Source organism: Drosophila ananassae, chromosome 2R, assembly GCF_017639315.1.
Source record: "Drosophila ananassae strain 14024-0371.13 chromosome 2R, ASM1763931v2, whole genome shotgun sequence".
In the NCBI taxonomy this organism is placed as follows: Eukaryota; Metazoa; Arthropoda; class Insecta; order Diptera; family Drosophilidae; genus Drosophila; species Drosophila ananassae.
The window spans coordinates 8725841-8753810 of NC_057928.1; the positions used below are offsets into that span (position 1 = coordinate 8725841).

The 27970-nt window shown below is 39.5% G+C and overlaps 3 protein-coding genes across 4 annotated transcripts; 1 reads left to right on the forward strand and 2 right to left on the reverse strand.

Annotated features, from left to right (window-relative positions):
* Positions 1-861: 861 nt before the first annotated feature.
* Positions 862-27483, reverse strand: LOC6493648 (secreted protein C). 2 transcript variants are annotated; one of them, XM_044715138.1, is made up of 6 exons: positions 27286-27483; positions 24669-25086; positions 7471-7576; positions 5845-6141; positions 5138-5200; positions 862-4112 (listed from the first exon to the last, which is right to left on the reverse strand). In XM_044715138.1, the coding sequence occupies exons 3-6, from the start codon at positions 7474-7476 to the stop codon at positions 2964-2966; spliced, it is 1515 nt and encodes a 504-aa protein (XP_044571073.1). In that variant the 5' UTR covers positions 7477-7576; positions 24669-25086; positions 27286-27483; the 3' UTR covers positions 862-2963. The 2 variants fall into 2 exon arrangements, with proteins under 2 accessions (XP_044571073.1, XP_032310027.1); XM_032454136.2 differs by lacking the exon at positions 5138-5200 and having other exon boundaries at positions 864-4112.
* LOC6493647 (accessory gland protein Acp76A) lies at positions 16178-17548 on the reverse strand. Its single transcript, XM_001958123.4, has 2 exons — positions 16524-17548; positions 16178-16406 (listed from the first exon to the last, which is right to left on the reverse strand). Exons 1-2 carry the CDS (start codon positions 17521-17523, stop codon positions 16270-16272), a joined length of 1137 nt encoding a protein of 378 aa, XP_001958159.2. The 5' UTR covers positions 17524-17548; the 3' UTR covers positions 16178-16269.
* On the forward strand, positions 18007-19972 carry LOC116655797. The gene is made up of 2 exons (XM_032454137.2): positions 18007-18338; positions 18406-19972. The coding sequence occupies exons 1-2, from the start codon at positions 18335-18337 to the stop codon at positions 18777-18779; spliced, it is 378 nt and encodes a 125-aa protein (XP_032310028.1). The 5' UTR covers positions 18007-18334; the 3' UTR covers positions 18780-19972.
* Positions 27484-27970: the final 487 nt, after the last annotated feature.

Consider the following 27970-nt stretch of genomic DNA (forward strand, 5'->3'; position numbering starts at 1 on the left):
GCCCTTTATGGAAAAATTAGTTGGCAACAAACCCACATGCGGGTCTTATTCGTACATTGAACATGTATACTATATACGCTTAAGCTGACATATATATTTTTTCCCAGGCGTATCTAATTGAGTTTGCTTAATTATTTAGATTAGCAAATCGCCCCAAAGACAGGCAACGACAGTGGCATTTATCACAGCCATCCGAAAAAACTAAGCCGAACTGTGATTTCTTGGCCAAATTGTTAGCCAGCTTGTGAAAATATTTATTTTTCACAATTTGTCATCAGTCTTCATTAAACCAATTACATACAACTGAAGAGAGTTCCACTTATTGACAATTCAATTATGAGTTGCCAGTCGTTTTAAAAAGGTTATGAATTTTTGATGATTAGTGAATTAAATATTTTGTCATGACTGCTGAAAAAATAATGAAAACTAATTGTTGACAATTTGATTTTAATTAAATTTCATTTACAGTTTGCGAATGATGGAATGATAGCCTTGTCACAAATACTGAATATTTTATAGGGAAATTAAATGTATATTCTTTGATTGAATGAATGAGTTTTTTTTCACTAACTATTGCTTTAAAGACCTCTGAAAAAACTTTTCCTGTAATGTCCATTGAAAAATACTTTAATAAATTTTTGAGAACAGTATGAGAAGGGAATCTTTCACAATTCCTTTCCATTAGCAGCATTGATGTTTCAAGTCGAAGCACTTCATAAATCATCATCATTTTCATTAGCATTGTTTCTTCATGCTCCGTTCCGACTCTGGCACGTCACTCTCAATTCGTTTGGTGAAAATCCCCGGAAGCTAGAGGAAAATCGAGACATAAATGGGATGCTGGGAATATTTCATTTTCAGTTAACTTACTTACTGTTCGTACCAAGATCGTAAAAGAAAGACACAAATGGCAAATGTTTATTTGAAAATTTCTTTCCTTTTGTATTGTTGCACGTTTCAACTTACTTCAGTTACGTTTTACAGTTGCTTTTTCATTTTCTTCTCGGTTTTATTTCAGTGACATTTCATATGCATTTTCTTGTATTTTTTTAATATTTTATTTAACCATAGTTGGCTGCACACCAATCGTAACAAAAAAGGAGAAATATGTACGTAAAACTATGCATAAATACTGATGAAATCCATCGACGAATGTACAAATTATTGATGCAAAAATGTATGGGAGGGAATAACTTAAAGTTGTGCAACAGAAATGTTTATTCATTAGCCAGCTTTTATATTAATATCAATTATTTAACATTATATTTAATACATATGCTTTACTCTACAAGTATATAAAATGTTTTGAATTTTTCAGATTTTTTTTTCATTTGCATAATGGGTAGGTTAAGCTCATAGAGGAAATAGGAAAAAAAAGCTCGAAGAGTTTAGATGTTTTTCATTTCAAAAGGTTTATATATTTGGTTTTTGTTCGTATATGTAGGAAAGTAAGGCAGCAATTTATGAAGAATTTTAGATAGGGACTTTGTTCGTCGCTCCTGTGGCTTCTGTCTAAATTGTTTCGACTATTTTCACTAGAGGAAAGTAAGGCAGCAAGTTAAGAGTAGAGAGTTTGTTTTGGTATTTCAGCAAGTGCTTTGTCACATTTAAGCCGCTTAAGTATACACTTATAAACATCCATATGCATATTTGTACATATATAATGCATGTATACATATACATATATATTTGCTTGTATAACTACATGTAGCTACCATAAATATGCTAATGTTTAAGATGCCTGGATTTCCACATATATCTGTATATATCTGTATATTTTTATTCCGTCTACTCAACTCATTGTCAGTACGAATTTGTCATTTAATTAGCTTCCTTAACCCCATCTGCCTCGTCCTTAAACCTAATGCCAATTATTCAACTCTAAAATGGTGTTTTGGGACCTTCGAGAAATTGGGATGTTTGGATTTCCGATATATTTAAAATATATTTAATTGACTTGGAAATTTAAAGACGAAAAATGAAAATGAAATGTATTATAGAATCAATTGTATCTGCTATTGCTTCTTTATTTAAATCTTAAATAAAAATATCATAAACTATATTCCATTACAATTCCTCTTAAATCCCTTCACCAAATATTTTAATATCCTTTTTATTTTAGAAAACTCCTTGGGGCTACTGCAGAATATAATCGGTTTCATCATCAAAGCGCCTGTCAATTTCTAAATTCGTTAATTTTATTTTAGAAGAGAACTAAAGAAGCTGAAAATTTCTATAACTTGTAATTTTTTGTTAAAAAAATAGTTAGGCACTTCAACTTTAAACAATGAAACTGGAGTCTGTGTTCTATCCAAATATCTTTGCTAAGTAGGAGCCTAGGAAATGCGAGCAGCGATTTGATTTATATTTATAAAAAAATATTATTATTCATAAGTATTTATATAAAATTGATGAAACTCTGGCAAGCCTTTTGAAGCTATTTTGTTTTTCTTCTAATTTTTTAAGCCTTAAGTTTTTTAATATATATTTACTTACATACGTTTGGTTTGCTTTTATTTTTCATATTTCAAGTTTGGAAATTTACTTTTCATTGATAGTTTATCACAAAAATTGCACTGGTCTGAAGACTTCCGAAAAATACTCAGGATTCTGATATGGCCTGATATAGATCCCGAGTGGTTTGTAATTTAAATTATGTGGTTTTCTTAAAATATTTCTTGAATTTAAAGTAATAATAATAACAACATAATTTCAGAATCACCATTATTTTTTCTGAAAAGAAATCTGCAGACCAGTGTGTTCAATGCCTTAGCCTTTTGTAACATTCGTGATCACTCAAAGTCGGCCTGGCGCTGGCCCAATTTGCTCCTGAACCCCGACATGTGCTTGCCCAGACTGCGGCCCGCCGAGGATATGATGGAAGATGTGGTCGAGGCGTCCTCCGATCCATAGTTGGCCTGATATGTGACTGGTAGCTCTGGCGACGGGGCCAGGAGCAATCCTCACGTCCTCACAAACTTGTAGACAATGAGGAATACCATGAAGGACAGGGCCACCAGGACGACGGCGGTGACCACCTTGGCGCAGGTATTTAGCCCAGATTCGTGTGGGTTCAGGGGCCGGGAGCTGGTGTGCGTGGCCGATCTCCGGCGTTTGGTGGCCAGACCCCGGGCCAGAGCCGGGAAAGCCAAGGACTGGGTGAATGTGAGCTTGTGTATCGACTCGCTGAGGCTGTACGGACCCACCGAGCCCCTGGCCGCTGCCCGGAGCAGGACATACTCCAGGTCCAATGCATCGAACAGGGAGTAGCGGGCGGTCATTGTGGAGGATCGCCTCCGTCCGTCGTGGCGGGAGTCTCTCTCCCGGTCGGATTGCGGCTGCAGCCAGGGATCGGAGACGCGCTGCTGGACGCCCGCCGCGCCCACAGCATAGGCGGAGCCGGAGGAGGAACCGCCACCGGTGCCCCCTCCACCGGAGCTACCTCCCGCACCACCGCAGCCACCAACGGCACCGCCTAGGCTGACCGCGGCCACGGATGTCAGCGACGACGTCGTCGACGACGAGGCCGAGCACAGGCGCAGATTGGTGGCCAGTCCATTGTCGTGGAACTCGTTGGCGTCCTCGATGGAAGTCTGGTCCGGGGAGGTCTGAGCCCGCTCCAAGGCGGCCGCATGCTTCATCCGCAGAGCAAACAGCCGGGCATGATCCGGATGCAGCAGAGCACTGGACTTTCTCCTTCCGGTGGCGCCACTTGGCACCACGCAGATGCTGTTCCGCATGCCCCGCCGGCCCAGGGACAAGTTCGGCGAGCCCTGGGTGGGGGTGCTCGTGGGTGAAACGTGGCAGGATCCGCCACCCGTCTGGCCCAGGGGCAGTCCGTGCACCCCCGGCGGGGCTATAAAGGCATTCGGCGATGGTGAGGCTTGTACGGAGTCGATCCCCGAGTCGCCGGCATGCAGGGTATCACAGTACAAGGAACTGCGACGATCCGTCGACAAACTCAAGTGGTTGTTGCTCCGCCGGGCGTTCAGGCTCAGGTTGGTACTCCCCAGGCTGCTACTCGGCTCTCCGGCCACCGGACTACAGACACTCGTCTCCACAATGGCGGGGAACACAAAGGATTGGCCATCGGCCTCGCCACGCGGCGAATCCTGCAAGAGTCCAGACGGCATTTAAAACAGGATAAAACTTGGAAAATTGAATTTCTATAATTTAAGGGGAGATAAATCCAAATAAAAGGATCTCGGGGGATATTCGTAAGCTGGTTCTCAAGTGCAGTGTGGGGATCGCTGCTTTGGGGTTTCAATTCACGGTGATATATCGGTTAATAAGGTGTTTGATTAAAAAAAACTTCTCTGGGGAGTGGGAGTTTCATAATATATACAGGGTGAATTCGTGTTTCGAGTGGTTTTACTTACACAAGGTGGTGTGGTGTTTCTTAGAGCCAGGGCTGATCAATAAAATGTTTACTAATACATACTACAGTTTAAAAAGGAAGTATCTATTTAGGTATTTACCAAACACAAGAAAAAGAGTCTTTTTTAAATGATTTCAGATTTTCAACGAAATTTTATGATGGTAATTATTTGATTTTATGAATAAAAATGTGAATTACTTTATTTTACGCACTTTTATTAGGCAGTTATTTTTTATAAAATATTTTCAATTAATTTTGAGGGTTTAACACTTTAATTTATTACTTAGATTCAACTTTTTCTCAAAAAGTATTAAACGCAAAAATGTATGCTACACAAAATTTCAGATCTTTAATCTCGAAAAACGATTTTCCAAAAATGGCGATCAACCCTTGCTGACAAGTGTGCGTGAAAGAATAAAACTATAGTAATACAATCCCAATGAGAATATATTATATATTTTATAAAACGAGATCTAGGTAAAAATTCAGGTGTAGAATACACAAAATAACCTCAACTAGATATGGGTACTGTGGTCAGATTTATACAGTTAGTAGTCAAAAAACTTTAAGAGCTCGTTGGAGGCTTTTGTTAAAGGATAATTATTTTTAATTGGCAAAAAACGTTAATCGAGGCATGCAAAAAGTCTAATTAGAATTGGCAAATTTTAAATAGAGACTAGAGAATAGTAGAGAAGACTAGAGAAAGTGAGAGAGAAAAGAGAGAGGCTGGAGAAAGAGGAACTGGAGATGGAACCATACCCGCTGGCCCTCGGGGCCGCTGTTTCGACGCAACTGTACGAAGCCCTCCTGGCGCAGGAGCGGCTACCATTAAAGAACCAGACCAGAACCAGGTGGGATCAGACCAGACCAGACCAGACCAGCAATCAAAACCAAACCAAACCGAACCAAACACGCAACGTACACACAAAAGGGGTTTGTATGTTTTTGAGACGGGTGGTGTTGGTGATGTGGCAGTGGCAGTGGCAGTGGCAGTAGTTGGTGGTGTTTGGTGGAGTTTGGTGGTGTTGTGGGGAAGAGAGAGAGTCGGAGAAACAAATTAACGCAAAAACTCACAAGGCAACTGGCCACAGCATCAACTCACATACGAGTATAGTTTCACAAAAAAAATAATGTATATATTTTTGAATGTATGAAACCAAAACTAAAAAGCCCCAAAATTTGAAACTGTTGCTTCTGTTTTTTCCCCAAAAAACAGATTGGTTGGTCTTCATTCGTTTGATCTTTTTTTTATATGGTTTTTGGTGCTGCCACCTTAATGCACTGAGAGAAAATGAGCGTTCCAAAATCAAATGTCCTTTTTTAATGTGTTTCTTAAGCTTAATTTAATTTAAAATAATTGTTTAATATTTGTGTTCCAATATCCCTAAATTATTAATATTTATTGACTTTGGAACGTAGTTTTTCGTTGAATGTATAGGTTTTTGGCAAAATAAAGTAAAGCCTACCTGGCTGGGCCACACCTGCAACAGTGGCAGCGAGCAGGAGGGCTTGCTGCTGCCGGACGCCACTGCCGCTCCCATCCCGGAGCCGGTGGCCCCACCGCCCGCCGAGGACGAGGTGCCCGATCCCTGGGAGAGGCTGGTGTAGTGCAGGTGGTTGAACCTCTGGGCATCGCTGCCCCCGCCGGCGCTGGCCGCCTTCGTTCGCGTCGGACTCTCATAGCCGGTGGAGTCGTCCGACGAGGTGGTCTTCGGGGAGCGCCAGAATCGCTTCAGGCGCAGCTCGCGCCTTTTTTCTTGTTTCTGCAATAGTTCGAGTGGTTATTGATTAGCTAGTTTTGGCCACAGAGTGCACTCTTGTGTACGTTTCTTTCATTTCATTAGCCATATTTGCAAGCGCACAACAAGTGCAATTTGCTGCGAGAAAGTCAAAGTTTATTTTAAAGTTCATTTGCCAGGGCACACGTGCACACAATTTGGTTAGATTTTCCCCCACATTAAGCTTAAATTGAATGTCCTAGTTGGCTCTCAACAGTAGGAACAGTATTTTAAATTAATTAAATAACTCATCTGACACCTGAAATTAAGCATTATTCATTAGTTGGAAATCCAAACTATTTAGAAACTCTGCAGGGACTTAAAGCCTAATTGACCGCAACAGAAACACGTTGAAAGAGTAATTAAATTCACGCACTTTCGAGCAAAAACCGATTGCTTTTGACATTTTCTGCACGACGGCAATAAATATTTACCTCCGTGTTGCAACGTCTCTTTATGCGCCTCAACATGGCCAACCTTGGCAGTTGGTTTCTGTCGAAATTCGATTCGGAATATTTTTCTTATATTTTTTTCAATTTAAAGCGTGGCACTTGCCACACTTGCCGCACTCGCTGCCTGATGTTTGTTTGAGTTCCTTTTTTCGCAATTTGTATGCACGTCAGTGGTGTGTGTCTGTATTATAAAAGGCTTGTGTGTGTTGTTTTTCGGTAACAAATGGGAACTACCGTGCTATAACAACAACTCAGCGCCGCGAGGGAGACGTGACTTGGCCAACGCCATGTTGCATTTGCCGATAAGCCGCAGTTGGTAAGAGCCTTTGTTTGGCGTGTTGTCCCTGTTCGCGGCTTCCTTCCAGCATATTGCCAACATGTTGGCGTATTATTCGAGTGAACCTTTCATTTTTTATTATATTTTACATTTTGTTCTTTATTTAACATTTAATGTTTAAGATTTAAACTAGTATGGCTAATGCTTTTATATTTAAATATCAAAGAAAATAGTATTTTAATAAAATATTTCACTTTTTTAACTTGTATTATTTTTCTAGAAAAGGTATTCCTATAAATTTCTTATCTGAAACTAAATAATAATCCCCGCTTGGAATACACGACGTATACGTAATCTGTCTCGTAAAAAAGTTACTCATACGCAACGTTGACATAACTTATCATGGTATTATATCCTCAACTTACTAAAAATAAACATAAAAGTAAATGCATAATGCAATAAAGACGAGACATTTTATATCATAAAATACTGTCCATTTTTTGTTGCATTTCATAACAATCTGTATTGAGATTGAACTTAAAAAAAAGTCCACCCTGTTCTGTTTATATTGGTATGTATTTTTACCTGCATATTTTTTTAATATCAAATCCGTTTTATGTGTTTGGTATTTCATCCCCAGTCCGTTGTGGCGCAAGACGAAAATCGATGGAAAACTGCAGAGGCATAAATTCTGAAAAATAAAGAGTCGAGAACGAGGGAAAGAGATAAATCAAGCAGTCTGGGCAAATGCAGTGTATGTTGACCCCCCCAGGAGACTTTATGCGAGCGAGAGCATACCAGATGTCCTGGCTTTCAATTTCATTTTCAGCGAAAGGACATGGATCGAATTTACGGCAAAGCCGGAAACATATTTCAATTGCTGCCGCCAAACAAGCACAACCAAAACAAAAAAAAATGAAAACAAAAACAAGCATGTGGGAAATTTAAAATGCTTCTTTTCAATTCGATTTTAGCCTTTGGAAGGAAACGTCATAGTAGCAGGAAACTGTCGCACATTAACACGCTGGCAAGGACAATGGCAATGGCGACGACGCCATTAGTGTTTGACAAGGACATCTCATACACACTCGCACACTCGCACACCCGACACACCAACACACCCGCAAACATGGTCATATAGAAACCGCAATATGAAGAACAGACCTTCCTTCTCCCACCAGCGTTCATGGTGGTCAAGTTGAAGGATATACTGTTTGTGTCAGAATGGATGAATGCTTTTGCGACGCCTGCAAGCATAAATCAGTCGTACGGACACGGAGAAGGACTTCCCCCGGCCGTCGCCTACCCTGCGCTCTCCTGATTTCAGTCCCAGCAGCGTTCTACGCTCCAATAATTAGTTTGAGCAATTCAATTCGTTACTTTGAATTAAGTTTGCCTTGCGGATCGCATGCTAATGGGTGTTGTTGACAGTGCTAAGTGCTGGTAAGTGTCCCCAATGACCCATAATTTTGTATTTATGGCTTAAATATAATGGTTTAACATTTAATTTATAATCTTTAGTTATTTATGGCTACCAAATGCTTGGCAACCTCTAAATAATTCCTAATTTTTTTAGGGCTTTAAATTATTTGCTTTAGAATGGAACTGTTCTTAAGATAGCAAGTTATAGTCCTTTGGAACTTATTATTTTGTAGGTCATTAGTAATTTTTTACTCATTCAAAGAACCTCAATTTTCTTGAAGATTTTCTTTGGTTTTTTGATAAAACTTCTTAACCCACAACCTTTTGAATATTTGATTTAAAACGCTCTCTTCAAATGTCATTTAACTTCGTTGATCAAAAGTTGTGAAAACTTGTTCCATTTCCCCAATAATTTTGTTGATTGCCCCCAAAAAAGCCACAAGTTGCGAGTAACCAGTCTCTCTTTTGGCAGCCACAACAAAGAACCCACTATGCCACCACTTGATAATGACACCTGGTTCGATTCCCAGTACCATACCTGAGACTGCTCGCTTGTTGCACATATATGTGGTACATATATGTGTATTTGTATTTTTATGTGCCCCATGCTTCGGCGAAGGACAACACGTGGTTGCCACAACTTAACGACATTCACGTTTCAGTTTTTTTGTTCTCAATACTTGAACTCGAACTTGGTTTGAAAAAAAAAGTTTACTCAACGTTGTGGTGTGATGTCCTTCGGCCCGTTCCTCCGCTCCCACTCTGCCACCTTGTCAATCGATGTCAACACACGAGTCCGGTGGACTCATTGCCATTGTCAAGGACCCGGATAGTCCACTTCTACGGGTGTATGTGTCTATATACGTAAAGCGAGGCACTTGCAGCCTTCGCCAGCCTGTCTGCGATTTCGAATCGGCAATGCATATCAACTAATTCCCAGACATAAATCGTCGACGACTGGCTGGCCGGCTGGCTCGCTTTCTTGCATAAATATTGAATCAGAAATGGCGTCGTGATGCGATACTTCAGAGAGGTTAAAAAACTGGTCTAACCAGGCTAAAAATATTTTTAAAAATTATTTAAAAAATGCCAACAATTTCTCTTTTACCAAATATCTATTTTCAGGTAAAGGATTACCACTTATCTTGGAGCAATAATTCAAGGCAGGACCTTCGACTTTAACCAGGCTCATCTCACATTTCAATAACATCCGTCGAGTAGCCTCCGGCTATCCTTGCATTGGCTAGTTTTCATAATGCCATTTTTTTGTGAGCCTCCCCTGCCCAGGGATGATAATGTCCCTATCCATTTGCCGTTGAGCTTTGTCCTTGGAGCGTGTCAAGGCATAAACTAGGAATCTTCGAGGGGTTGGACAAGACAGGGATGACAGACCGGAGCAGAGGTTACTCCTCTATCACGACAGCAATTATACAAATGGCACTTTCCCCAAGTTTTCTTCCATTTTCCATTTTTTTGTGTATTTTTTTTTGGGTTGAACTAAACCCAATGACACCCACTCGCTTAACTCGTTTTTTGTGTTGAGCGTGACCAAAATTTTTAAATTGAAATAAATTTGCCTGCTTGTGTTTTTGGTTGTGTCCTTGTTGTCCTTGCTCGTAGGGCCTCCCTACTCATATCTATATAGTATCGTTATCGTGTTTGCTTAACGTGTTTTCCTTGCCTCGTTTTTCTACAATTCCACAATTTTTGTTCGGATGTTTTTTTCTCTCTTTTCTGATATTTGAATTATAAACAAATTTTGTTGCCCGAGGCCAGCTGTAGTACTACTACTACACCGCACAAGGCTAATGTCAGGGGTCAGGGTCAGTTCTAGACAGGCCCTGGATGTGTGAGTGTAAGGACGTGGCCGCTTTATCGCTTGCTTCCTGACAAATATTGACAGCTCAGCCAAAGCCAGACACTTGCACTGGCCAGCCAGCTAAATCATATTTAATTAGTCGCAATTTGGCCAATTGTTATAAATGCCAAAGTGTTTTGGCCACAAGGGTGGCTTATACAAATCCTACAAATTATTTTAAGCTGACAAAAATGTATTAAAAAGAACTTTTCAAACGAAAATTAAAATAATTAATTTTCAACTTTTGTTTATTGTTTTGAAATTCATGTGAGTAGGTATTGTCAAAACTTTTTGATGATTTTTGCAGAAGGATTTTCCATTTGCCCAAGGCTAAAGGAGAAAAATTGTTTCTGTTTATAAATATTTAATTTTTAATATCATAAAAGGAGTTAGCATGGAGTAGAAGTCCTCGACTTACTTTTACTCAATTTTTTATTTAGTTTTCTTCAAAGAAACAATACTTTTGACTACAAAATAAACTGTAAAGCCCAGAAAAGAAATCTTTGATCACTTAAATCGAAATTTTAGTAGATTTTCCAAGTCCTTGCCACTAAAAATAGATCGACTCACCCTACTCTGTCCATCCTAGATCAGGAAATTGCTCTCGGGCAGAGTCAACTTTTATGGCTACACCATAAGAAAATCCAGACAAAAGCAATTTAAATTTTATTACACACCATTTAGTCAAAGTGCCAGGACTCGACGAGTGAGTAAGTGTGTGGTGGAAATTATTTATGTAGCCCGTGTGGCCAACAATGTGTTTTTTGTCCTGCCAACGAGTCCTTTCTTCGTTTTTTTTCGGCTACGGCTGCGGTACTAAACTTTCATGTGTAAAATATTGTGGCATACTTTCCCCGGGAAAGCAAAACCTTTTTACCTCAGGATGGTTTTTCTGGTTTTTTTTTTGGTGGGTCGGTGAGTCGTTCAACTCTCATTGAAGGCGGCTCATTGTTTTTGCCACATTAACCTCTTTGACTTAAAGCGGGCCGCTCCTAAAGGATGCCAGTTCCCTGGTCCTGTGTTTACAGACGTGTCCGTTGACCTAGCCGGAAAATGTGCTGGGTATGGGATTAAGAAACTTGTTTGAGGTACTTATTAGCTGTTAAAGTCCACCCTTACCCTCATTTGTTAGGCTTTTTTTATGGCCCCAGTTAACCCGAACCCCAAGCTTTTCGCTCGGTTTTTGACAAATGAAATGGGTTTAAGGTATAAACTGGTATTAACTCGATCAAGATTTGTCGGCATTTGTTGACAAAAGAAGATCGACTTGATTAGATTAATCATGATTTGGGTTTTGTTTTAAATTTACGAGTTTATAGCACCAGTGAAAAAAGTAATTGATTGATTTGAAAAAGTGTTAGGAATAATTAAGTTCTCTTAAAGGAAGTCTTCGATTGGTAGTTTATTTTTATTGCAAATTTGAAATAAATTGACTTGCACCCTTTTCATTGAATCTTCATTTGTGAAAATGGAATACTTACTTGTTCATTGAATCGTTACATTCACTGATTTCTTCGATTTCTTAGCTTTGCTTAAAAAATTCCAACAAATTCTCAAACTTAATCCCCCACACCAGAGCGAAAGACTGACTTGAAAGTTGTCGGAGTCCTGGTTCGGACCCTTCCCGTAAACCCCACAAAATGGAAGCCAATGGATGAAAAATATTTCCAGTCAATTGAGCAGCAATTCAACTGGCAGCTCGACTGAGTTTCATTTCATTTCCAGCCCCAGACCCAGGACTCAGACCCACCATTCAGCTTCCTTGGCATCTTTCGCTTCCGACTTTTTGCCTCTTGGCGTGTTTTTTCCGTCATCCTTCTTTTTTTTTTTGCTTTATGCAAAAGCAATTAACTTAACTTTTATTTTCCACCTTTTCAGGTGCTCTTTCATATTTATTTTTATGCCAAATTCAATATGAAATTTGCATGAAAACGGCATGGCGGTTAGCGAAATGAAAAAGTAGCCGTGTCCAATAGTTGGCCCATACTTTGTGGTACTTTCTGGTTGTTGGCGTTTGATTGCGGCCATAGTTTGTTTGCTGTATAAACGGTTTAGCACATTTTATGGCCAAAACGTGACATTTTGCTGCCTACAAAGAGTGCGGTGCCAGAGGATTGTATCTGCATCTGAAAAGCTTTTCTCTACTTTTCGTTTTTTGTTGTTCCCCGTCGAGGGTTTTCTTTTCTTTGTTTTCCGTCGCTTTTGTCGCTTTTCACAAACTACACTCGATAGGTAGTGACTTTGTCGCAGGATAACAGCTGTTCTATATCCTGGCTAGGGATACTTTCATATTCCAATGGAATTGGCAATGTGGTAAAAGGTAATTTTCTAACAGAGTGTCATTAAAAAGCGCTTAAAATTTCACGTAATTGTTATAATTTGAACATCAAATTTTAATATAATTTATTATTCTATTGATTTCAGATTCAACAAGTTGTACTAGTGGTTGATAAACTTCTGAAACTGTCCTCTAAAGTTTCGAAATTTGTAAGTTCTTAGTTCAGTTCAAGGAAGTCTGTGTAATTTACAAGAAAACTGTCAAGTAGACTTTGCCAGAGCATTGAAAGTTCGTCTTTTGGCTGCCAGGACCCCTTTCAATTGGGTTTCTTTTTTTTTTTTTTGATCCTGAGAACGAGTACGCGTGGCTGGCTGCCATTGTAGTTCAAGTTTTTGTATAGTGCTGGTACTGGTGTTATTGTCTACGTGGCAGAACTTCCGCTGCCACTGCCACTGTGGTTGGCTGCTGCGGTGGATTTGCCGGCTTTGGTGGCTTTGGCGGCTGCGGCAACCGGAAGTGCCAAACACTTTCCGGTCACGCAGTCACGAGGTTGCCCTCCTGGTCGTCCTTTATTCCAAGCACACACAAACACACACACACAGACCAAGTCAAAAGTCTCGAGTAGTCACTTAAACTTAAGTGTTGTTGTGCACCAACCATTTTGTGGCCACAACAATAACAGCGAGAAAACAATGAGGGCAACTCAATTTCTATGCGTGGCAGGACGCGACTTTTCGAGGGAGAACTTTTGCCAAAGAGTAGCCACAAATTGTCGAGAAAACAAAGTGCAAAGTGCGAGCAAACAAACTTTCGCATTTCAAATTTGCCAAATAAGTTTTTAATTGAAAATAACTGGCAGTCAAAGCCAATGGCCGTGAAATCGGAAATGGGAGACACAGGAAAAAAATATGTAGTTTGTATTATTTTTTTAATACTTTATGTACTGTATGGCTTACAGATTTTATAAAACAAAATAAATAAATTTGATTTTTTGTTTCTCAGAAAATTGGGGAAATTATGTAGTTTTTAGTACAGAAGAGATTTGAAACACAACTAAATTAATCGAAATAGGATCTATCGAACTTCACGACATAAAATGGAAACTGGAGCTTCTCATTTTTTAAATATTTATTTCATAAATAAACAATGAATTCCTCCAACAATAATTTGAAAACATTTTCCGCCAACAATTTTCCCAAGTGGAGTACCATGTGCATCAAGTATACGCCGCATGGTACTTTGGGGGAAACTTTCCCCTGATTTACGCACACAAATCATTATCGATTATTATCGAAGTCATGTGTATAACGAGCGTATTCGATTTAATGCCCGGTCCATTAGTTAAACAGCCTTGGTCGCACTCCGCCACGTGACCCTTCCTTTGTGTCCCGGTGTTAATAAGCCAAATGTCAATGTGTTAAATCAGCTGTGGGGTTGATCCTGCCGGCAGGACGATGGGGAAAGCGGTCTGTGAACTAGACGATGGTTCAGTCTCGTGTGAAAATTCAATAAAAAAAAGTGGTCGAAACAAAGAACAAGTTTCTGGGTTCAGGTGAAAGTCAACAGTTGGGCGAGGGTCTATCGATTAGTTGGGACGAGTTTAGTTGATTATGATTCAGATTTAATTAAAAATTTGATACAAAAAATGAAGAGGGTGAAATAGATAAAATTATATATAATTTTTTGATAGATTATATATATTTTTAATAGAAAGATTATTAATTTTTAGATGATTCTACCCCCGTAAAAATTGGCCATTTCTTTATGCGTTTGTCGGTTATCGTTTTTATGCCTTTTTGCTGCCATGTCTATACGGCAAACAAGGGGCTAAAATGTGATTTTTGTTTATGTCATTTTGACACGCTAATACAGTTCGTCCTTTAGCCCTGTTTTCTGTGCTTCTGGCCAAGTGCAATCGGGTCATAATCGAAGCCATTGTTAAGAGTCGAATCCATTTGCCATATTGCCGTCTTTCTGAATAAATTGCACTCGAGTGCACTTTGCCTCCATCATCATCTCTCATTGACGTCGCTCTTTGCCATTCAATTCAATTAAGTGAGTTTAACTTTTCCCCCTTTTTTGTCTTATTTGCAACAGAGGGATTCTAGAAAGCACAAGGATAAAGTTGAAGTACGAGAACAAAGCGAACAAGTTAGGATACCCTGTCTCTCCGATAATTGTTTCCATTTGTTCGAATGAAAGTTTGCCGATTCCTTGATTATTTGACTTTTGGCACGACTTTTTCTTAAAAGATTGTTAGTCTTTGTAAGTCATTTAAGGGAGATTGCTCATATCCTTAAGTTTTTGATTTTATTAAGGATATTCAGAGATTTGACCTTGTACAATAAAATAAATACAAGAAACACTGAATTTTTCCTTTTTTTTTATTTTACTCTCTCAAATCTATAGCTGAAGTGAGTGACCTTTGCCCTTGTTAAGCAATTTGGCTTTAATCCACCTTACTGCTCCTGCCATTCAGGATCTGGACTGGGCAATTTTCATTTGAAAATTCCGTGAATGCCGATGTCGCTGTCGCTGCCAATAAGAACGTCATTTGTCGACATGGCCGCTGCACTCTGTTGCATTTTATAAGCTCTACGTGGTTGCAATCAGCCCGGAAGCCCTCCGCCATCCGCTCAACTCCCACATCTCCCATTGCTGTCCAGGCCATGTGAAGCATGGGCGCCATCGGTTTTTATTTTAACCAATAAAAGTCCGAGCCCCGGGAACATGCAAGTTTGTTGTGATTGGGAGGCCAACGGAGCGTATGAGCAATACCATGTTGTTCTGGAGTTTACAAGGCCCGTAAAAGCATTGGCATTATATACGAGGTTAATTGCCCTCCACAGACATAGTTGGATAAAACATTTATATAACGTATGGATGCATTAGGTAGCTAAAAGTTGTTGTCACTCAATTATAAAGATTTTTCGAGTTTAATAAAAGATCGAAATACTGGATTAAAGTTCTAGTGATTTTTTCTGTCCTACATTTATCTAACCAATGTAAATAATTTATATAAATTACTTGTTTTTGGTTTCTGGTTAATTTTTGATGACCCTGCTCCGACCGAGTTTCGGATGGTTAACCAGGAAGTTGAATAATTTATGGCTGCACTTGGAGCCTGCATTTATTCTACCTTCAGATTTGTGGCAGCCAACACAAAATCAATGCCAGGAGACTGCCTGCTGACTTGCCACTTTGTCCCGTCCTGGCCCGCTTTCACGTCCTTTTTTGGTATACAGCGGAGGAAGTTGGTGCACTTAGAGGACGACGTCTTTGTGTCACCACCTCGGGGTTTTGTGGGAAATCAACGATGGTGCCTGCTGCTTGGTGGTGCTCGGTGCTCGGTGTTCGGTGGCCTGGCTTTATAATTTATGCAATTGCAGTTCGGCAAGAAGGGTCACCGCCACTCCTGGCTTGCCATGATGCAATTGTCAGCATTTGGCTTCGTTGCCGCCACAAATTGCGAGTAATTGCGGAATGTGCCGCAAGGCACACATACAGAGAAAGAAAAAAACAAATGGAAACAGAAAAGGGAAAACGAGCTTGAAAAGCAGCCTGATGTGGCTGCAGCCTGATGTTTTGTGTGGCTTAAATTTCCCTAATCAGGCAATTAATATGCGCGGCAACGTTGTAAACAATGCCATTGGGGAATTTGAGGGAAAACCCCGGTAATCAACTGCCAACCGCCAACCGCCCACACTAATGGCCGGGATAAACAACAACAAGACTTATTTCTGTGCTTAGCGCTTTACGTTTGCCTTAATTCAAGCTAATTTAATTTACAATTCCACCGACATTTAAACGACAAACATTTCTGCAACTAACCCCGTTTCAGGTCGTCGATGGAGTCCACACGCCCAGCCATGTAAATCGTTTTCTGATCCTTGATAAGGAACACAAATGGTCGGTTGACCTCGAAGGTTTTCTGGTCGCCATCGCTTGCATATTCAGATTCCACTAAAAGTGAACAGTTTTTTACAAAGTGATTTAGTGAGTTAAGATTTTAAACTAAAGTATGCATAGGTAAGCATATGCATACCTTAGTTTTTTTTAGGAATATAATAAAAAACTTACATAATAAACGATTTGGTTTCACAACTAATAAGCTCAATTGTTCAAAATGCATCGCAATAGAATCTTTTGTAACTTCACCACTATTTTTAGCAGCATCAGGATTATTTAAAGAACTAAAAAGATTCTTAATTCCCATAGCCTCCAGAACCCCATTAAGATCCATAGTTTCCTGGATGTTGAACATGGGAAGAAACAAGTGCGTTTCCTGTGCCTTTCTCATTTTCATCAAAAGATATTTATCCAATTGTTGCATCACATTTAAGGGTGTGATATGTGATTTGGGAATCAGTACCATCATACCAATATCGGAGTTAGAAAATGGAATAAATATACCTTGGGCTTCGTCATTATTGAATGACTCAAAATTGGCCAAAGTGTACATCATTGTAACTTTTTGCTGGAGCGGCTTCATCTCGCGCCTGTCGATGAGGAAGGACCTCTTGGACTGCGACAGGAAACGATGTTTCCACATACTAGTCACTGCTAATCCCTGCACGGCAACTATTTGTGTGACGTTATTGAAATGATCTTTGCCAAAGAGCTTGCTGCTTTTGTTTGCCATTTTCGAAAGCCACTTTTTGATGTCAGTACTAGCTTTCTTGGTGTCTGAAAAATTCATATTTTCTACTTCTACGCTGATATTGCCACTTACACTCTTCATATGGTCCGGTATCTTAAAATCTGATGAGAAATAAACTCGATTGGCCATCACAAAATTTTGACCGAGAGCTTCTTTCTGGGTTTCCCTGAAGTAGGATGTGATCTTGTCATGGCCGCGTCCTACAATTTGAAGTGCCTTGGCCAGAGTGTAGTCCTTTCGGCCCTCCTTTCCCAGATACAAAAAGGACAGGGACTGGACCACCTGGAAGGGGGACACCAGGCAGTTGGCGGACTTGTCCTTTCGACTGAGCTGCTTTATCAGCTCTACTTCAAATCGAAACGTCACTAGCTGCTCAGCCAACAGCAACAGGGTAACACAAAATAAAGCCCTCTTGGCCATTTTCAAAACAAAACTGTAACATTTTACTAATCGGCTTAGTTTGTTTTAGAAAAAATGTAAGGGAAATTATATTTTTTACACTTTAAAGTTCATGGCTTAATTGGTGAGATCTTGGTAGCGACTTTTGGATGCCTTTTCTTCTTTTCATATATTTTTAATTAACGAATTACATACAAATTGAAAATGAACTACCATAAAAATAACAATATCTATTATTTTATGTGGACTGTGGCTTTAAATTTATAATCCTAACTCCAATAACCCCAATAAATTAATGCTTTCAAACACTATAGCTTAGATAATGCTATTATTTAACAGTGTCATGGTTTAATTCCTATTTTATGGCTTATTTTTATAATTATTATGTCATATCTAGATAACATTTTAATTTGATCTCACGGTATGAAAGAATGCTCCTTTTTTCACAGCCGTAATAACTTTAATTAGTTTTATAATTATGCCAACCAAATATCCATGGAAATATGTTTGTAACTATTATTCCATTTCAAGTGAGTTAACCGGCGGCAGTTTTAAGTCAGAGCTCAGCTCGGTTCAGTTCGTGGCAAAAAACGTTTGTGCGCTCATTGCATTTTAATGGGTTTTTAAAACGGCGATGTTCCAGGACAACGAGCCGGCCAGGACGAGAGGAAAGGGGAATAAAGAAGGCGATTTAGATATGCTGCCATACAACGCCCACATGCAGCTTTGCACTCGACGCATTTTAACACTGAAGAAAATGAATTTAAAATATAAGCTTTGGTATTCAAAGTAAGGGGAGCACTCTTTTACCTTTAAAAACTCTAAGAATATAATGAGTAAGACCAGGCTTTTAAGAATTAATTTTCCAATTTGTAGTATTATTTTTATTATTATTTTTTTCAGTGTCAAGTCGTTTGCCTAAGCGTTTGCCACTTTATTCCGCCATCGTCTGTTTATCTCCGCTCCTACTATTGGCTTTGCGTTTTCCTTGGGCTGCTCACCTAGCTGGGAGCTATGTCCTGGGAAAGGCATCCAGGACTCGACAATCGACGGGGCGGGGTGAGAAGTCAGGACCCAGGAGCCAAGAGCTAAGAGCTCTAACCGAGACAGAAGCACTGGATTTAGCTATACCTTTGGCGTCCTGTGTACTATATGGCATGTCAGTGAGCACTTACACTAATTTCCAGTTATTTGCATGCAAAATTACCCGGCACCAGCTACGAAGCCACGGCAGTGGCAACGACACCACAGGAGCAACACCGAACCAGCACCACTAAGGCAAATAACTCGACCCACCAACGACCCACGAAAGGTGGCAGTAGCTTTTGGCTTTTCCTCTAAGCACTGAGAAAAATTCAAAGATCAAGGAATGACTAATAGTATCAGATATGCTATTAGATACTTATAGTATTTCGACTTTCTTAGAAGGGCTATACATTTCAATAGGCAGACTTTGTAAAAACTAAGAAGTGTGTGAAATTTTTCTCACTTTACACTCTGTCCGTCAGCCAATTAAAAGGAGAAAATTATGTTAATTTTGAGAGGCCTGGACTGCACTGTCATTTATCATTTTGGCCTCGCTTTCTGTTATGGCTCCGACTGCCGGCTCTCCAGCACTCTAATACTCTTTATGCCTCCCACTTATGACCGCCGCCCATCATCCAGCTCACGTGGCTCCCCATTTCCATTGACTTAATGCCCGTGATTGGCATTTGGCACAACGCCTACGCCTGACAACAATTTTTATTCCTCCGCCTCGGTGCAAGACCCAGTAAATAGTGTGTGGGCGTTAGCCCAGCACTTAAACAAACTCACACATGCACCCACTCACATGCTCACACACTCACACACACAAACTGGTACGCCGAAGAGTACAGTCCTTGTGTGAGGACATCAATAATTTATGTAGGAATTTGATAAATTATTTCGTATGACGGTCCGCTGCTGCCGCAACTAAATAAGTTAATTTGTCATAGGAAAGCTCTAACCAAAAAAAAAAAAATGGTAAGAAAAAACATTGTTCAGACATGTAAATGGTCTCAATGGGGTTTTGCCTTTAACATTTCGTTGAGCTCTGATAGGGAATACATAATAAATTGGATATTAATGGTCTAGACATGTGTACCGAGGATAAATAAACTACTTGCGTGCTTTCTTTATTTATGCCGAAGGGATGAACTCTAACATTGTGATTTTATTGCTAAAAGAAGTGAAAAATGGTTACCTTCTAAAAATTTAACAATTATTTTTAATTCAATTGGAAATACAATCCATTTTTGTTAAGAAGTCTAGCTATTACAAAGTAAAATCAATTTCTATTGGTATTACATTCTTTGAAACCAAAATCCCTTTAAATTTTATTAAGAAATACTTCGAAAAATGTGTTAAAATAGAATATACCTCCTCCTAACGGCCAATTAAAGTAGCGAAATTCAATCCGATTGCCTTCAGCTATCTACCTCCACTTGATCCTTTTGGCCCAGTTCAATTGCAAGTTAAACAACTCAATTTTCCCCGGAGAAGCTATCGGATATGGACAGGCAATTGCACAAGCACAAGAATATAACAACCCAATTCTAAACAAAGGATATAACCATCAAAACACACACTCACCGTCACACGTGTGAGGGGACAATCAATGCGTTTTCCTGTGACTAGATAAAACAGAAACAAAAACAATAGCAACGACAACAGCGGCGGCGGCGGCGGCGACGAACTACAAAACAACAATTTAATTAAAAATTTATAAGCGTGTCGTTGTCTTGGCAAACAAGAAGCCAAACAAAGCAACAAACTGTTGCTGCAACGCCCACTCGAACACAAACACTTACACATAAATACAAATACACCAACGCAGGCATACATGAAAAAGGATATTGGGCTTCTGGCGCCGGAAATACAAATACCCTTCAAAAGAACCCTTTAATATTTTAATTGTTTCCTAATATATACAAATTAATAATCCTTAAACTGAAGAAAAACATGTCTTTTTATACAGAATTAAATATAAACATAATCCTGACCTTTAGGACATCTTGAAAGTGACAAAAATAATTAAGAAATAAATAGAAGTTTCATTAAATTAAAAGTTTTTGAAGCTATACAAACTTTACTTTGAAAAATCCTTGCTAGGGTATCCGCATAGGAAGTGAGCACTCAAGCGCCCCCTGGCGCTGAGAACGACAGCACACATGAACACACCGGAAATGGCCTGCTGCCATTGTTCGCTGCTCTGTGGTAGGCACTCTGGCTGCTTCGGCTCTTCCTTTTCCTTTGGCTCATTTGTTTTCGAGTTTCAGGCTTTGTTTAGACTTTTGCCAGCTAATTACTGGAGCACCCAGCCCAGAGCACAGAGCTCAGAGCACCCATTGAGCTTAATTAGCACGAAAAAAAGTTTCAGGCAACCGCAGCGACATAATTGAAATGTTTACGTTTTGTTTGTTAGTTTGTTTGCCAGATAGCTTTACTGTTTCCCGGCTTTCTGTTGCCTGTTGGCTTTGCATTTACTGCAAAAAAGTTTTCTTGTATCCCCACTTGTACCCTCCATTCGTTTCAATTAATTTGTAATTTTGTAAGATCATAATTTTATGCATATTCTGTAAGAAGATGCCCCAACTTCCAGAACTCTGGCTTCCTGGGCTTTGTTGTGGTTATCCTTTATACTTATTATTATTATGAAAGCGTGGAATTACCCAAAGCCACTTGTTTTTTGTGGTGTGCGTGAGCGAGTGCAGGTGTATTGTCTGTGGTGCGTAATTTATGGCAAAAATCCTGGCTATATCCTCCACGAAGGGCACGCTTAGGAGTCGTCTATTTATAAATGAGACTACTTTGGTGTGGCCTTCGCAATAAAGATTATCTTTTATACCGTTTAGGTGAGGACTTGGCTGTGATTGATGGCCAAGTGCGTATTTAAAGCAACTACCAATATCCTGAACTATAGAGCAGCCTTTAATAGAACTTATAATCTATTCTCGTCAAAAGGCAATGATTTATTTGGTTAATGGACTTTTAATGACCATTTCTTAGTAATTGAAAGGGGTTATCAAGTTATCAAGTTATTGTGTTATGATTGTCATTAATAAATAAGGATTATTAATAAGGACTATTGTTTTGAAATGATTCATTTTCCCAAAAAAAGTTTATAAGTTTATTTTTGGTTAGTGTGTTTCCCTATAATAATAAAACCTAACAAGAAAAGGGATAAACTCATTTCTCAAACTTCTGGCTTGTTGGTTCAATTATAACTTTTATAATTTTCTAATTTGGACCCACATTTATCTTTTTCGTTCCCGCTGCCTTAAAGTATCCTTGGCTTAAAGTTTATGAAAACATTTTCATACACAGCCGCAATGTATATTTTTTCCTCCTTCATCTATAATTTGTTGTTCTTTTTATTCAACATGCACCACCTATTTATCTCCTTCCCATTTTATCACTTCCCCATCGTTTTCATTCTGCGGCGTTATGTGTAGCATATTTTTTGGCGCTCGTAAATGGCGGGGTGGCGGAAAATTGCGAGGTTTACATTTCAATATCAGGGGCGTCTTTCAGACTCTTAAAAGCTTTGCCAATTGTTGAATATTTTACAGTTTTTTATTAGCTTTGTGTGTTTACCGATTTTGTGTACCACATACCCGATATGTATATTTTTTGTACACACACTCGGATACTCGTATAACCAACTTGTTCACACGCTGCCACGTGGGTGGCATTAAGTGTGCCACAGTTTGTTCTCCTCTTTTTTTTTTAGCTGCCTCATTCTGGCGTATTTTTCTTTTTTTTTTTTTGATTATTTCTCATTAACAGGAATTCAGAGAGTTGTGCTGTTTTCCTTGGCCAGTGTTTTTCCTGCTGCCTTGCCTTGCCCCGTTTTAATGGACACGGACCGTTGATTTTAACGTCTCGTGCCAGTTGATTTTGTTGTTTTTGCTTGGCCGGGCTTTCTTCCTTTTCCATTCTTTTTTTTTGTGTTATTTTTTTCACAAATTAGTCGCACGAACATTTTGCCGCTTTGCCGTGTGCCACTAAATGGCAGCCAGTCCCGGCTGCTCTGGAAAATTGTTAGCAACATGCAAAGTGGCGGCCACAAAATAGGCCGACAGAAGTCCACAGCAGACCCCCGACAGACCCTGATCCTTTCGAGCGAAAGCAAATATGCAACCGTGTCGTACACTGGAGATGGCATGAAGGCCGCCAAGGAGCCGCCAATGCTTCCAGTTCCAACCTACACTTTTCTACACTTTTCGAAATTATAATTAAATTAGATGCTTACTAAGAGGTAGGCTCTAATTTCTAAGATTTGTTTAAGCATTCAGTGTACTATTTAATTTCCTCTTCAATGTTTTAACCTTTAATCGGAAAAATCTTGTTATCCTGATCTTAGAAAGACATTTTCTTACAGTGGGCCAAGATTATGTGGCTTTTGGAATCACGTTCGCATCTCTCCTGGCGGAAAAGTACGAGAAAGCAGGGACCAGGAATGCTCCTGTCAGCATTCTTCAGTGTCGTTTCGGGCAGACTGACAAATACACAAAGGGACATGCCACACTCGAGACCCCTTACGCCCCATTTTCCCGTTTCTCCACCATTTCCATCAACGTCCTTCGTCCTTCGCCGTGCATGCCACACTTTTTGCTGCGACTGCTTACACGAAATGAATATGGATTTCCTTTTAATTACAACTCCATGGCCCGCGCAAAGGCTTCCTTAAGCATTCATTCCTGTGGCTCTTGCTATTTAGGCCTGCAGCTATTTTTAGCCAAAAGAAAAAAGTAAGGCACTGAGACGGCTCTGTTGCATAAATTCGACATGTTTTGGCATCAGATTTCCCCGTGTCTCCAGCCTGTCACTTGCCGAACAATGAGAGTCCTTTCGGTTTGTTTACGTCTGCCTTATAGATTTAAATGCCACAATGGCAGCGGATTTATGGTTGAGGGAATTTGAATGTGTATTCAAATAAAATCTGTTGAATGCAAATATTTACTTGTTGTCTGTTATCAGGGCATTATATTGTTTTTGCTGAATGGCAATAGAAGAACAGGATGGAGGGCCCTCCACAAGCGTGGCATATTTATGTAAATCCTGGCTTATGAAAACGGTATTAAATTGTGGGAGCTACATATTTAAAATTTTTAATTTTGTTTAAATATAAGGAGTATAAAAAAAGATTTTTTCGCTTCTATTTAATTTTCTAAACTTCTGAGAACCTTTGTTAATTAGTTCTCGAGAAAAAACTCTTGCATTTTCAGCGAAATTGAAACCAGAAACCCCTGAGCACTTTCCAGAATTTTAATTAAAACAACATTGACATTCAGTTAAACAATGAAACACATTCTATTTGCCTTTTCAAAGGACAAACTTCAAATAGACTGCCCAGAGCCAGAATGGCTCACAAAATGTCAAATTCCCAACGTTAAGCGTCTATTCAAAATCACTTCAAAGCACTTAAGTGGCATATTTTCAGCTCATCATTTATCCCGCAACTCCATTAGGCTCATCAAAGCGTATTCTGGCCTAATCCGGCCATTTGGTTAATGGTTCTTTACCGGTGATACAGATTATTATTTCATTATCCTTGCCCGACCTGACTCAACCGAGAGCACTTTGCTCTCTGCTGCTTTTTGCATTGTCGAAATGGATTCTTTAGCTGAAGCATTATTTTATATAGAATACGGATACGGATACGGATACTCATACACACGCACACAACACTGTACTGTACTGTAGTCCACGTGTGTGTGAGGATAAAAAACAAAAGCAATGGCCGTCGGCTTCGACATGTTCATCTTTTGCTCGGCGGAGCTGGAGGTCTCCTCTTCCTGACTGTTCAAATATGTATTGCTTTGCATATTTTATAAACTCCACGTGCTTTTTCGGGCTCACCAACACTATCTCGCTCGGGCACTCACACAGATACGGATACTCCTCGCATTTCGCGTTTGCTAACTCGATAATATTGATTGGTTAAAAGGAGCCGAGTATGTTCGGCTTTTTGCTAAAGAAAGTTGAGCCATTTTTGGTTCAAAAATGAAACATTGGGGCTTTAATTAGTGGACCTTTAAAGCATTATCCTTAAAAAAAATTAAAAAATATCATATTGCATAACAATCATCCGGCAAAAATCTTTTCCTGAGGAATGTTACTAATGTGATCCATCAACTCACCATTTCGCAGGCTCCACCATCGCCAGCTTCGGGCCCAGGATTCTGGCCATGGCTATAATCCTTTGTTTGCTGCTCTCAGGCGTTTAAAAACTCTCGCGCTTTCTCCCACTCCTGGCTTATTTGATTTTTTTTCCACCTGTTTTGTGTTTGGGATGAGTGCATATGTGTTTGTTAGCCAGATAGGTGTAGGATGTGTACGTGTGTACTTGACAAATTGTTATTGCTGTTGTTTGCTTGTTAGTTGCTGGTTGTTTGTTTATTTTTACACTTTTCGCAGTACACTTCGGGGATGCTGATAAATTGCCCTTCGGTTGATCATTTCACATACACGGTCATGGCATGTGCATTAGAAGCTTCATTTTAATTTGGGTTGTTGTATATGACCGCGACACATTTCCATGGATTATGTGATTTCTTCCTTGCAGTTGAATAAATATTTAATACTTCAATTTCCCAGCAAAATGAGCAAAAATAATGAGAGTGGGTCCCCATCTTTTCTGGGTGGTATTTAGGGGGTCGGAAACCGCAGATCTATTCGCATTATCAGCATTTGGCCTAACCCTATCTTATGTTAACGCCCTCCTCCCACACTAGCCACGCCCCTGTGGCTGCGCAGTGTCTCAAGTGCGCCATTAGGCGTTTGTTAATGGCCTTTTACCGTTTTGCTGCTCATCTCTAAACGCCATGCAATTGGACACTTAGAGAAAAGAGGTATAGAAGATTTTAAGGACTAACTATGGGCAGTAATTTTCCCTCTCCCTTATTCATTGAAAAGGATACTCCTTTGTCTTAGTTTCTATGTTAAAACATTAAAAATGTAATTATATTTTTAGCTCTGCCCTTTTTTTTGCAAGTGCAATAACAAACGCGTTGTAAACTCATTTAATATTCTTAATGACGTCATGTGTGTGCTGTTTTTAAGTAGCCTGCTGGCCCCTGCCTCCCTTTCCTAGTTCTTTCGCGGGTGTGTGTGTGTGTGAAGGTATGAGTTTGGCCCCACCCTTGCATATGCGACAATTCTCAGTTGGCTCTTCTCTGTTATTGTCGCTGCTGATGTTTTGTTTTGTTTTTAGGGGCACTGGCACTCCTCTTTTGTTGATTTTCAGCCTTCATTGTTGCGTTGGTCATTTGAAATGCAGATAGCCTTGGACGATTTAGCCCTTGGCTCCACTTTGAGCGCTTCGCCCGAAAATGTTCGCGCTAAACTCTTAACAAAACTGCGAACAGCTATGTGAATGGCAGCCCGAGCCTTGGGGGGCATCTCACCAACTTTCCCATACAATTTCCACCGAGAGTCGCCCAGTCAAAAGGAGTCCAGAGTCACAGGGTCTTTGTTTTTGCTTCTATGGTTCTTTCTTTCATTCTTTTTTTAACTTTTTTTTTGGATTATGACCTCGAATCGATGCTGACTTGGCAGTTTTCCGTTCTCTGCTCATATGCTAATAAAATAAAACGATGCGGAACTCTTTAATCGCTCGGATTATTTCATAGCTGGTGGGTGATAAGTGAAAAAATAGCAACTAGATTATAGATAATAAAGCTGGTATAGAATTGAAAGCTTTTGTGTTATTAAATATTAATAGTTTTATAAGAAAATACAACTTATATTGAGTTCATTTATAATTCTGTTATCCAAGAAGTTCTTGCAAGGTTTGGTAGCTTTTTTTTTATGTTTCATATCATGATAAAATAAACTGAATATTCTATACCATAAAATGTATATTTTTTCTAAAAATGAGATATTTTACTTAATTAAAAAACTATAAACAAAAGAAGAAGTTCCGGTTATAAACATTTTTCAGGGCGGATCGGAAAATTAACTTTCAACTGCATCTGACAAATAAATGAATTATTCTTAAAATTATATGTGTGAATGTGATTATTTTATGTAGTTTAAAATTATATTTAACTCTCTTAATATTTAAATTTCCTTATTCCAATTAAACTTCTTGAAATATCTTGAAAAATGAAGTTATTTCTGTTTTGTTTGATAAAGTTGTTGCGAATTTTTGTCCAAATTAAACAGTTGCCAAGAATCTGCTTAAGAATTCCCTTTGATTTAGGCCCTGATCCAACTAATTCAGACTGCCTTTTGGCCTCTCGACTTGAACAAGTTAATGTGCTGTGTTAATTAAGTGGCCCGGACTTGAGTCCTTTGGGGGAAGTGCATGGGCCTGGAAAATGGTAACTCTGGTAACTGGTTGGGTAACTGACCTAAGACCTTTAAAGCCAGCTAATCTGCTGGTCATGTACCCGTCTTGGCCTGCCACTTAAAGTCAGTTTGGCTGACACAATCTAATGTTGGCTTTGCATGTTCCAACATGTCTTGCGTCTACTAACTGGCAACTAGCAGTTTGGCCGACTTGGCTTTAGCCTAGCCTAGCCCTAAGCTTGCCTGCTCCCTAAAAAGTAGACTACACTTTCTGGTTCACTCCCTTATCCTCGTTTTACTGGCGCTTTTATGGTGTTTGTTTGTTTAATTTTTTTCCCGTTGTGTTATTTAAATATTTAGACACTCACACACACACACACACATGAATATGCACAAGAACTTTAGTTTTACTCGAAAATCACCAAAGAAATTTCAACAAACTCCGCACCACTCCTTTATATTTACTTTTCGTTTAACGGGAGCACCTCCCCACCAATGTTTCTGTTATTTCTTTATTTTTTGGTAAATTTTTTTTATATATATATTTTTTGGTTAAAGAGGAACTTATGGCCGAATCCGAATCAATGTCCGAATATCTCTGTTGGGAACAAACAATTCTGGATGAGAGACGTCCGTTCGGTAACAGCTTGAGCAACAAACTGTTGGCCAAAATTCCTATTGGAGTCGACCAAAGCTTGTGGAGCTCGTGTTTGGGGCACGCTGTTGCTATTGGCAGTGAAAGCTTTTGCCAGTCCCTTTACCGCATGCCCCTTCTATTTGCCACGCTTGCCCCAAGACGTGTGCGGCAGGACACGTGCGGAGCTTTTTAGCACGTGAGGCGTGTGTGTTTTTTTGCCTGGACAATGGCCGTGTGGCATTTTCGAAAGAACCTTTCTCAACAAGTGGAAAGCTTTCAATTTGCTATTAATTAGCGCCTGGTCTACTAATTGAATTTTCATGGCCACGGCATAGGGTGGCAGTGGGTGGTTTTAGTGGACAGGGTTGGGCTATGAGCAGTCACTAGTTTTTGGTTTTCGCTAAAAAGTTTCAAAAAAGTTTCAAATGCGCTTATTTGCAACCTGTTGACCAGTTGGCATGAGGGGCAGCGAGCTTAGTGGGGGGATTGTGGCACACAACTGTTGTCCTTCTA

Excerpts from the sequence above, each read along its gene's own strand:
- LOC6493648 (XM_044715138.1), bottom strand. Across the intron at positions 5,201-5,844 it reads TGCAGGTGTGGCCCAGCCAG|CCGCTCCTGCGCCAGGAGGG; the intron begins GTAGGCTTTACT and ends CTTTAATGGTAG. Across the intron at positions 4,113-5,137 it reads GCGGCCCCGAGGGCCAGCGG|GATTCGCCGCGTGGCGAGGC; the intron begins GTATGGTTCCAT and ends GGACTCTTGCAG.
- LOC6493647 (XM_001958123.4), bottom strand. The coding sequence starts at position 17,523 with ATGGCCAAGAGGGCTTTATTTTGTGTTACCCTGTTGCTGTTGGCTGAG. Across the intron at positions 16,407-16,523 it reads GAAACCAAATCGTTTATTAT|TGGAATCTGAATATGCAAGC; the intron begins GTAAGTTTTTTA and ends GTTCACTTTTAG.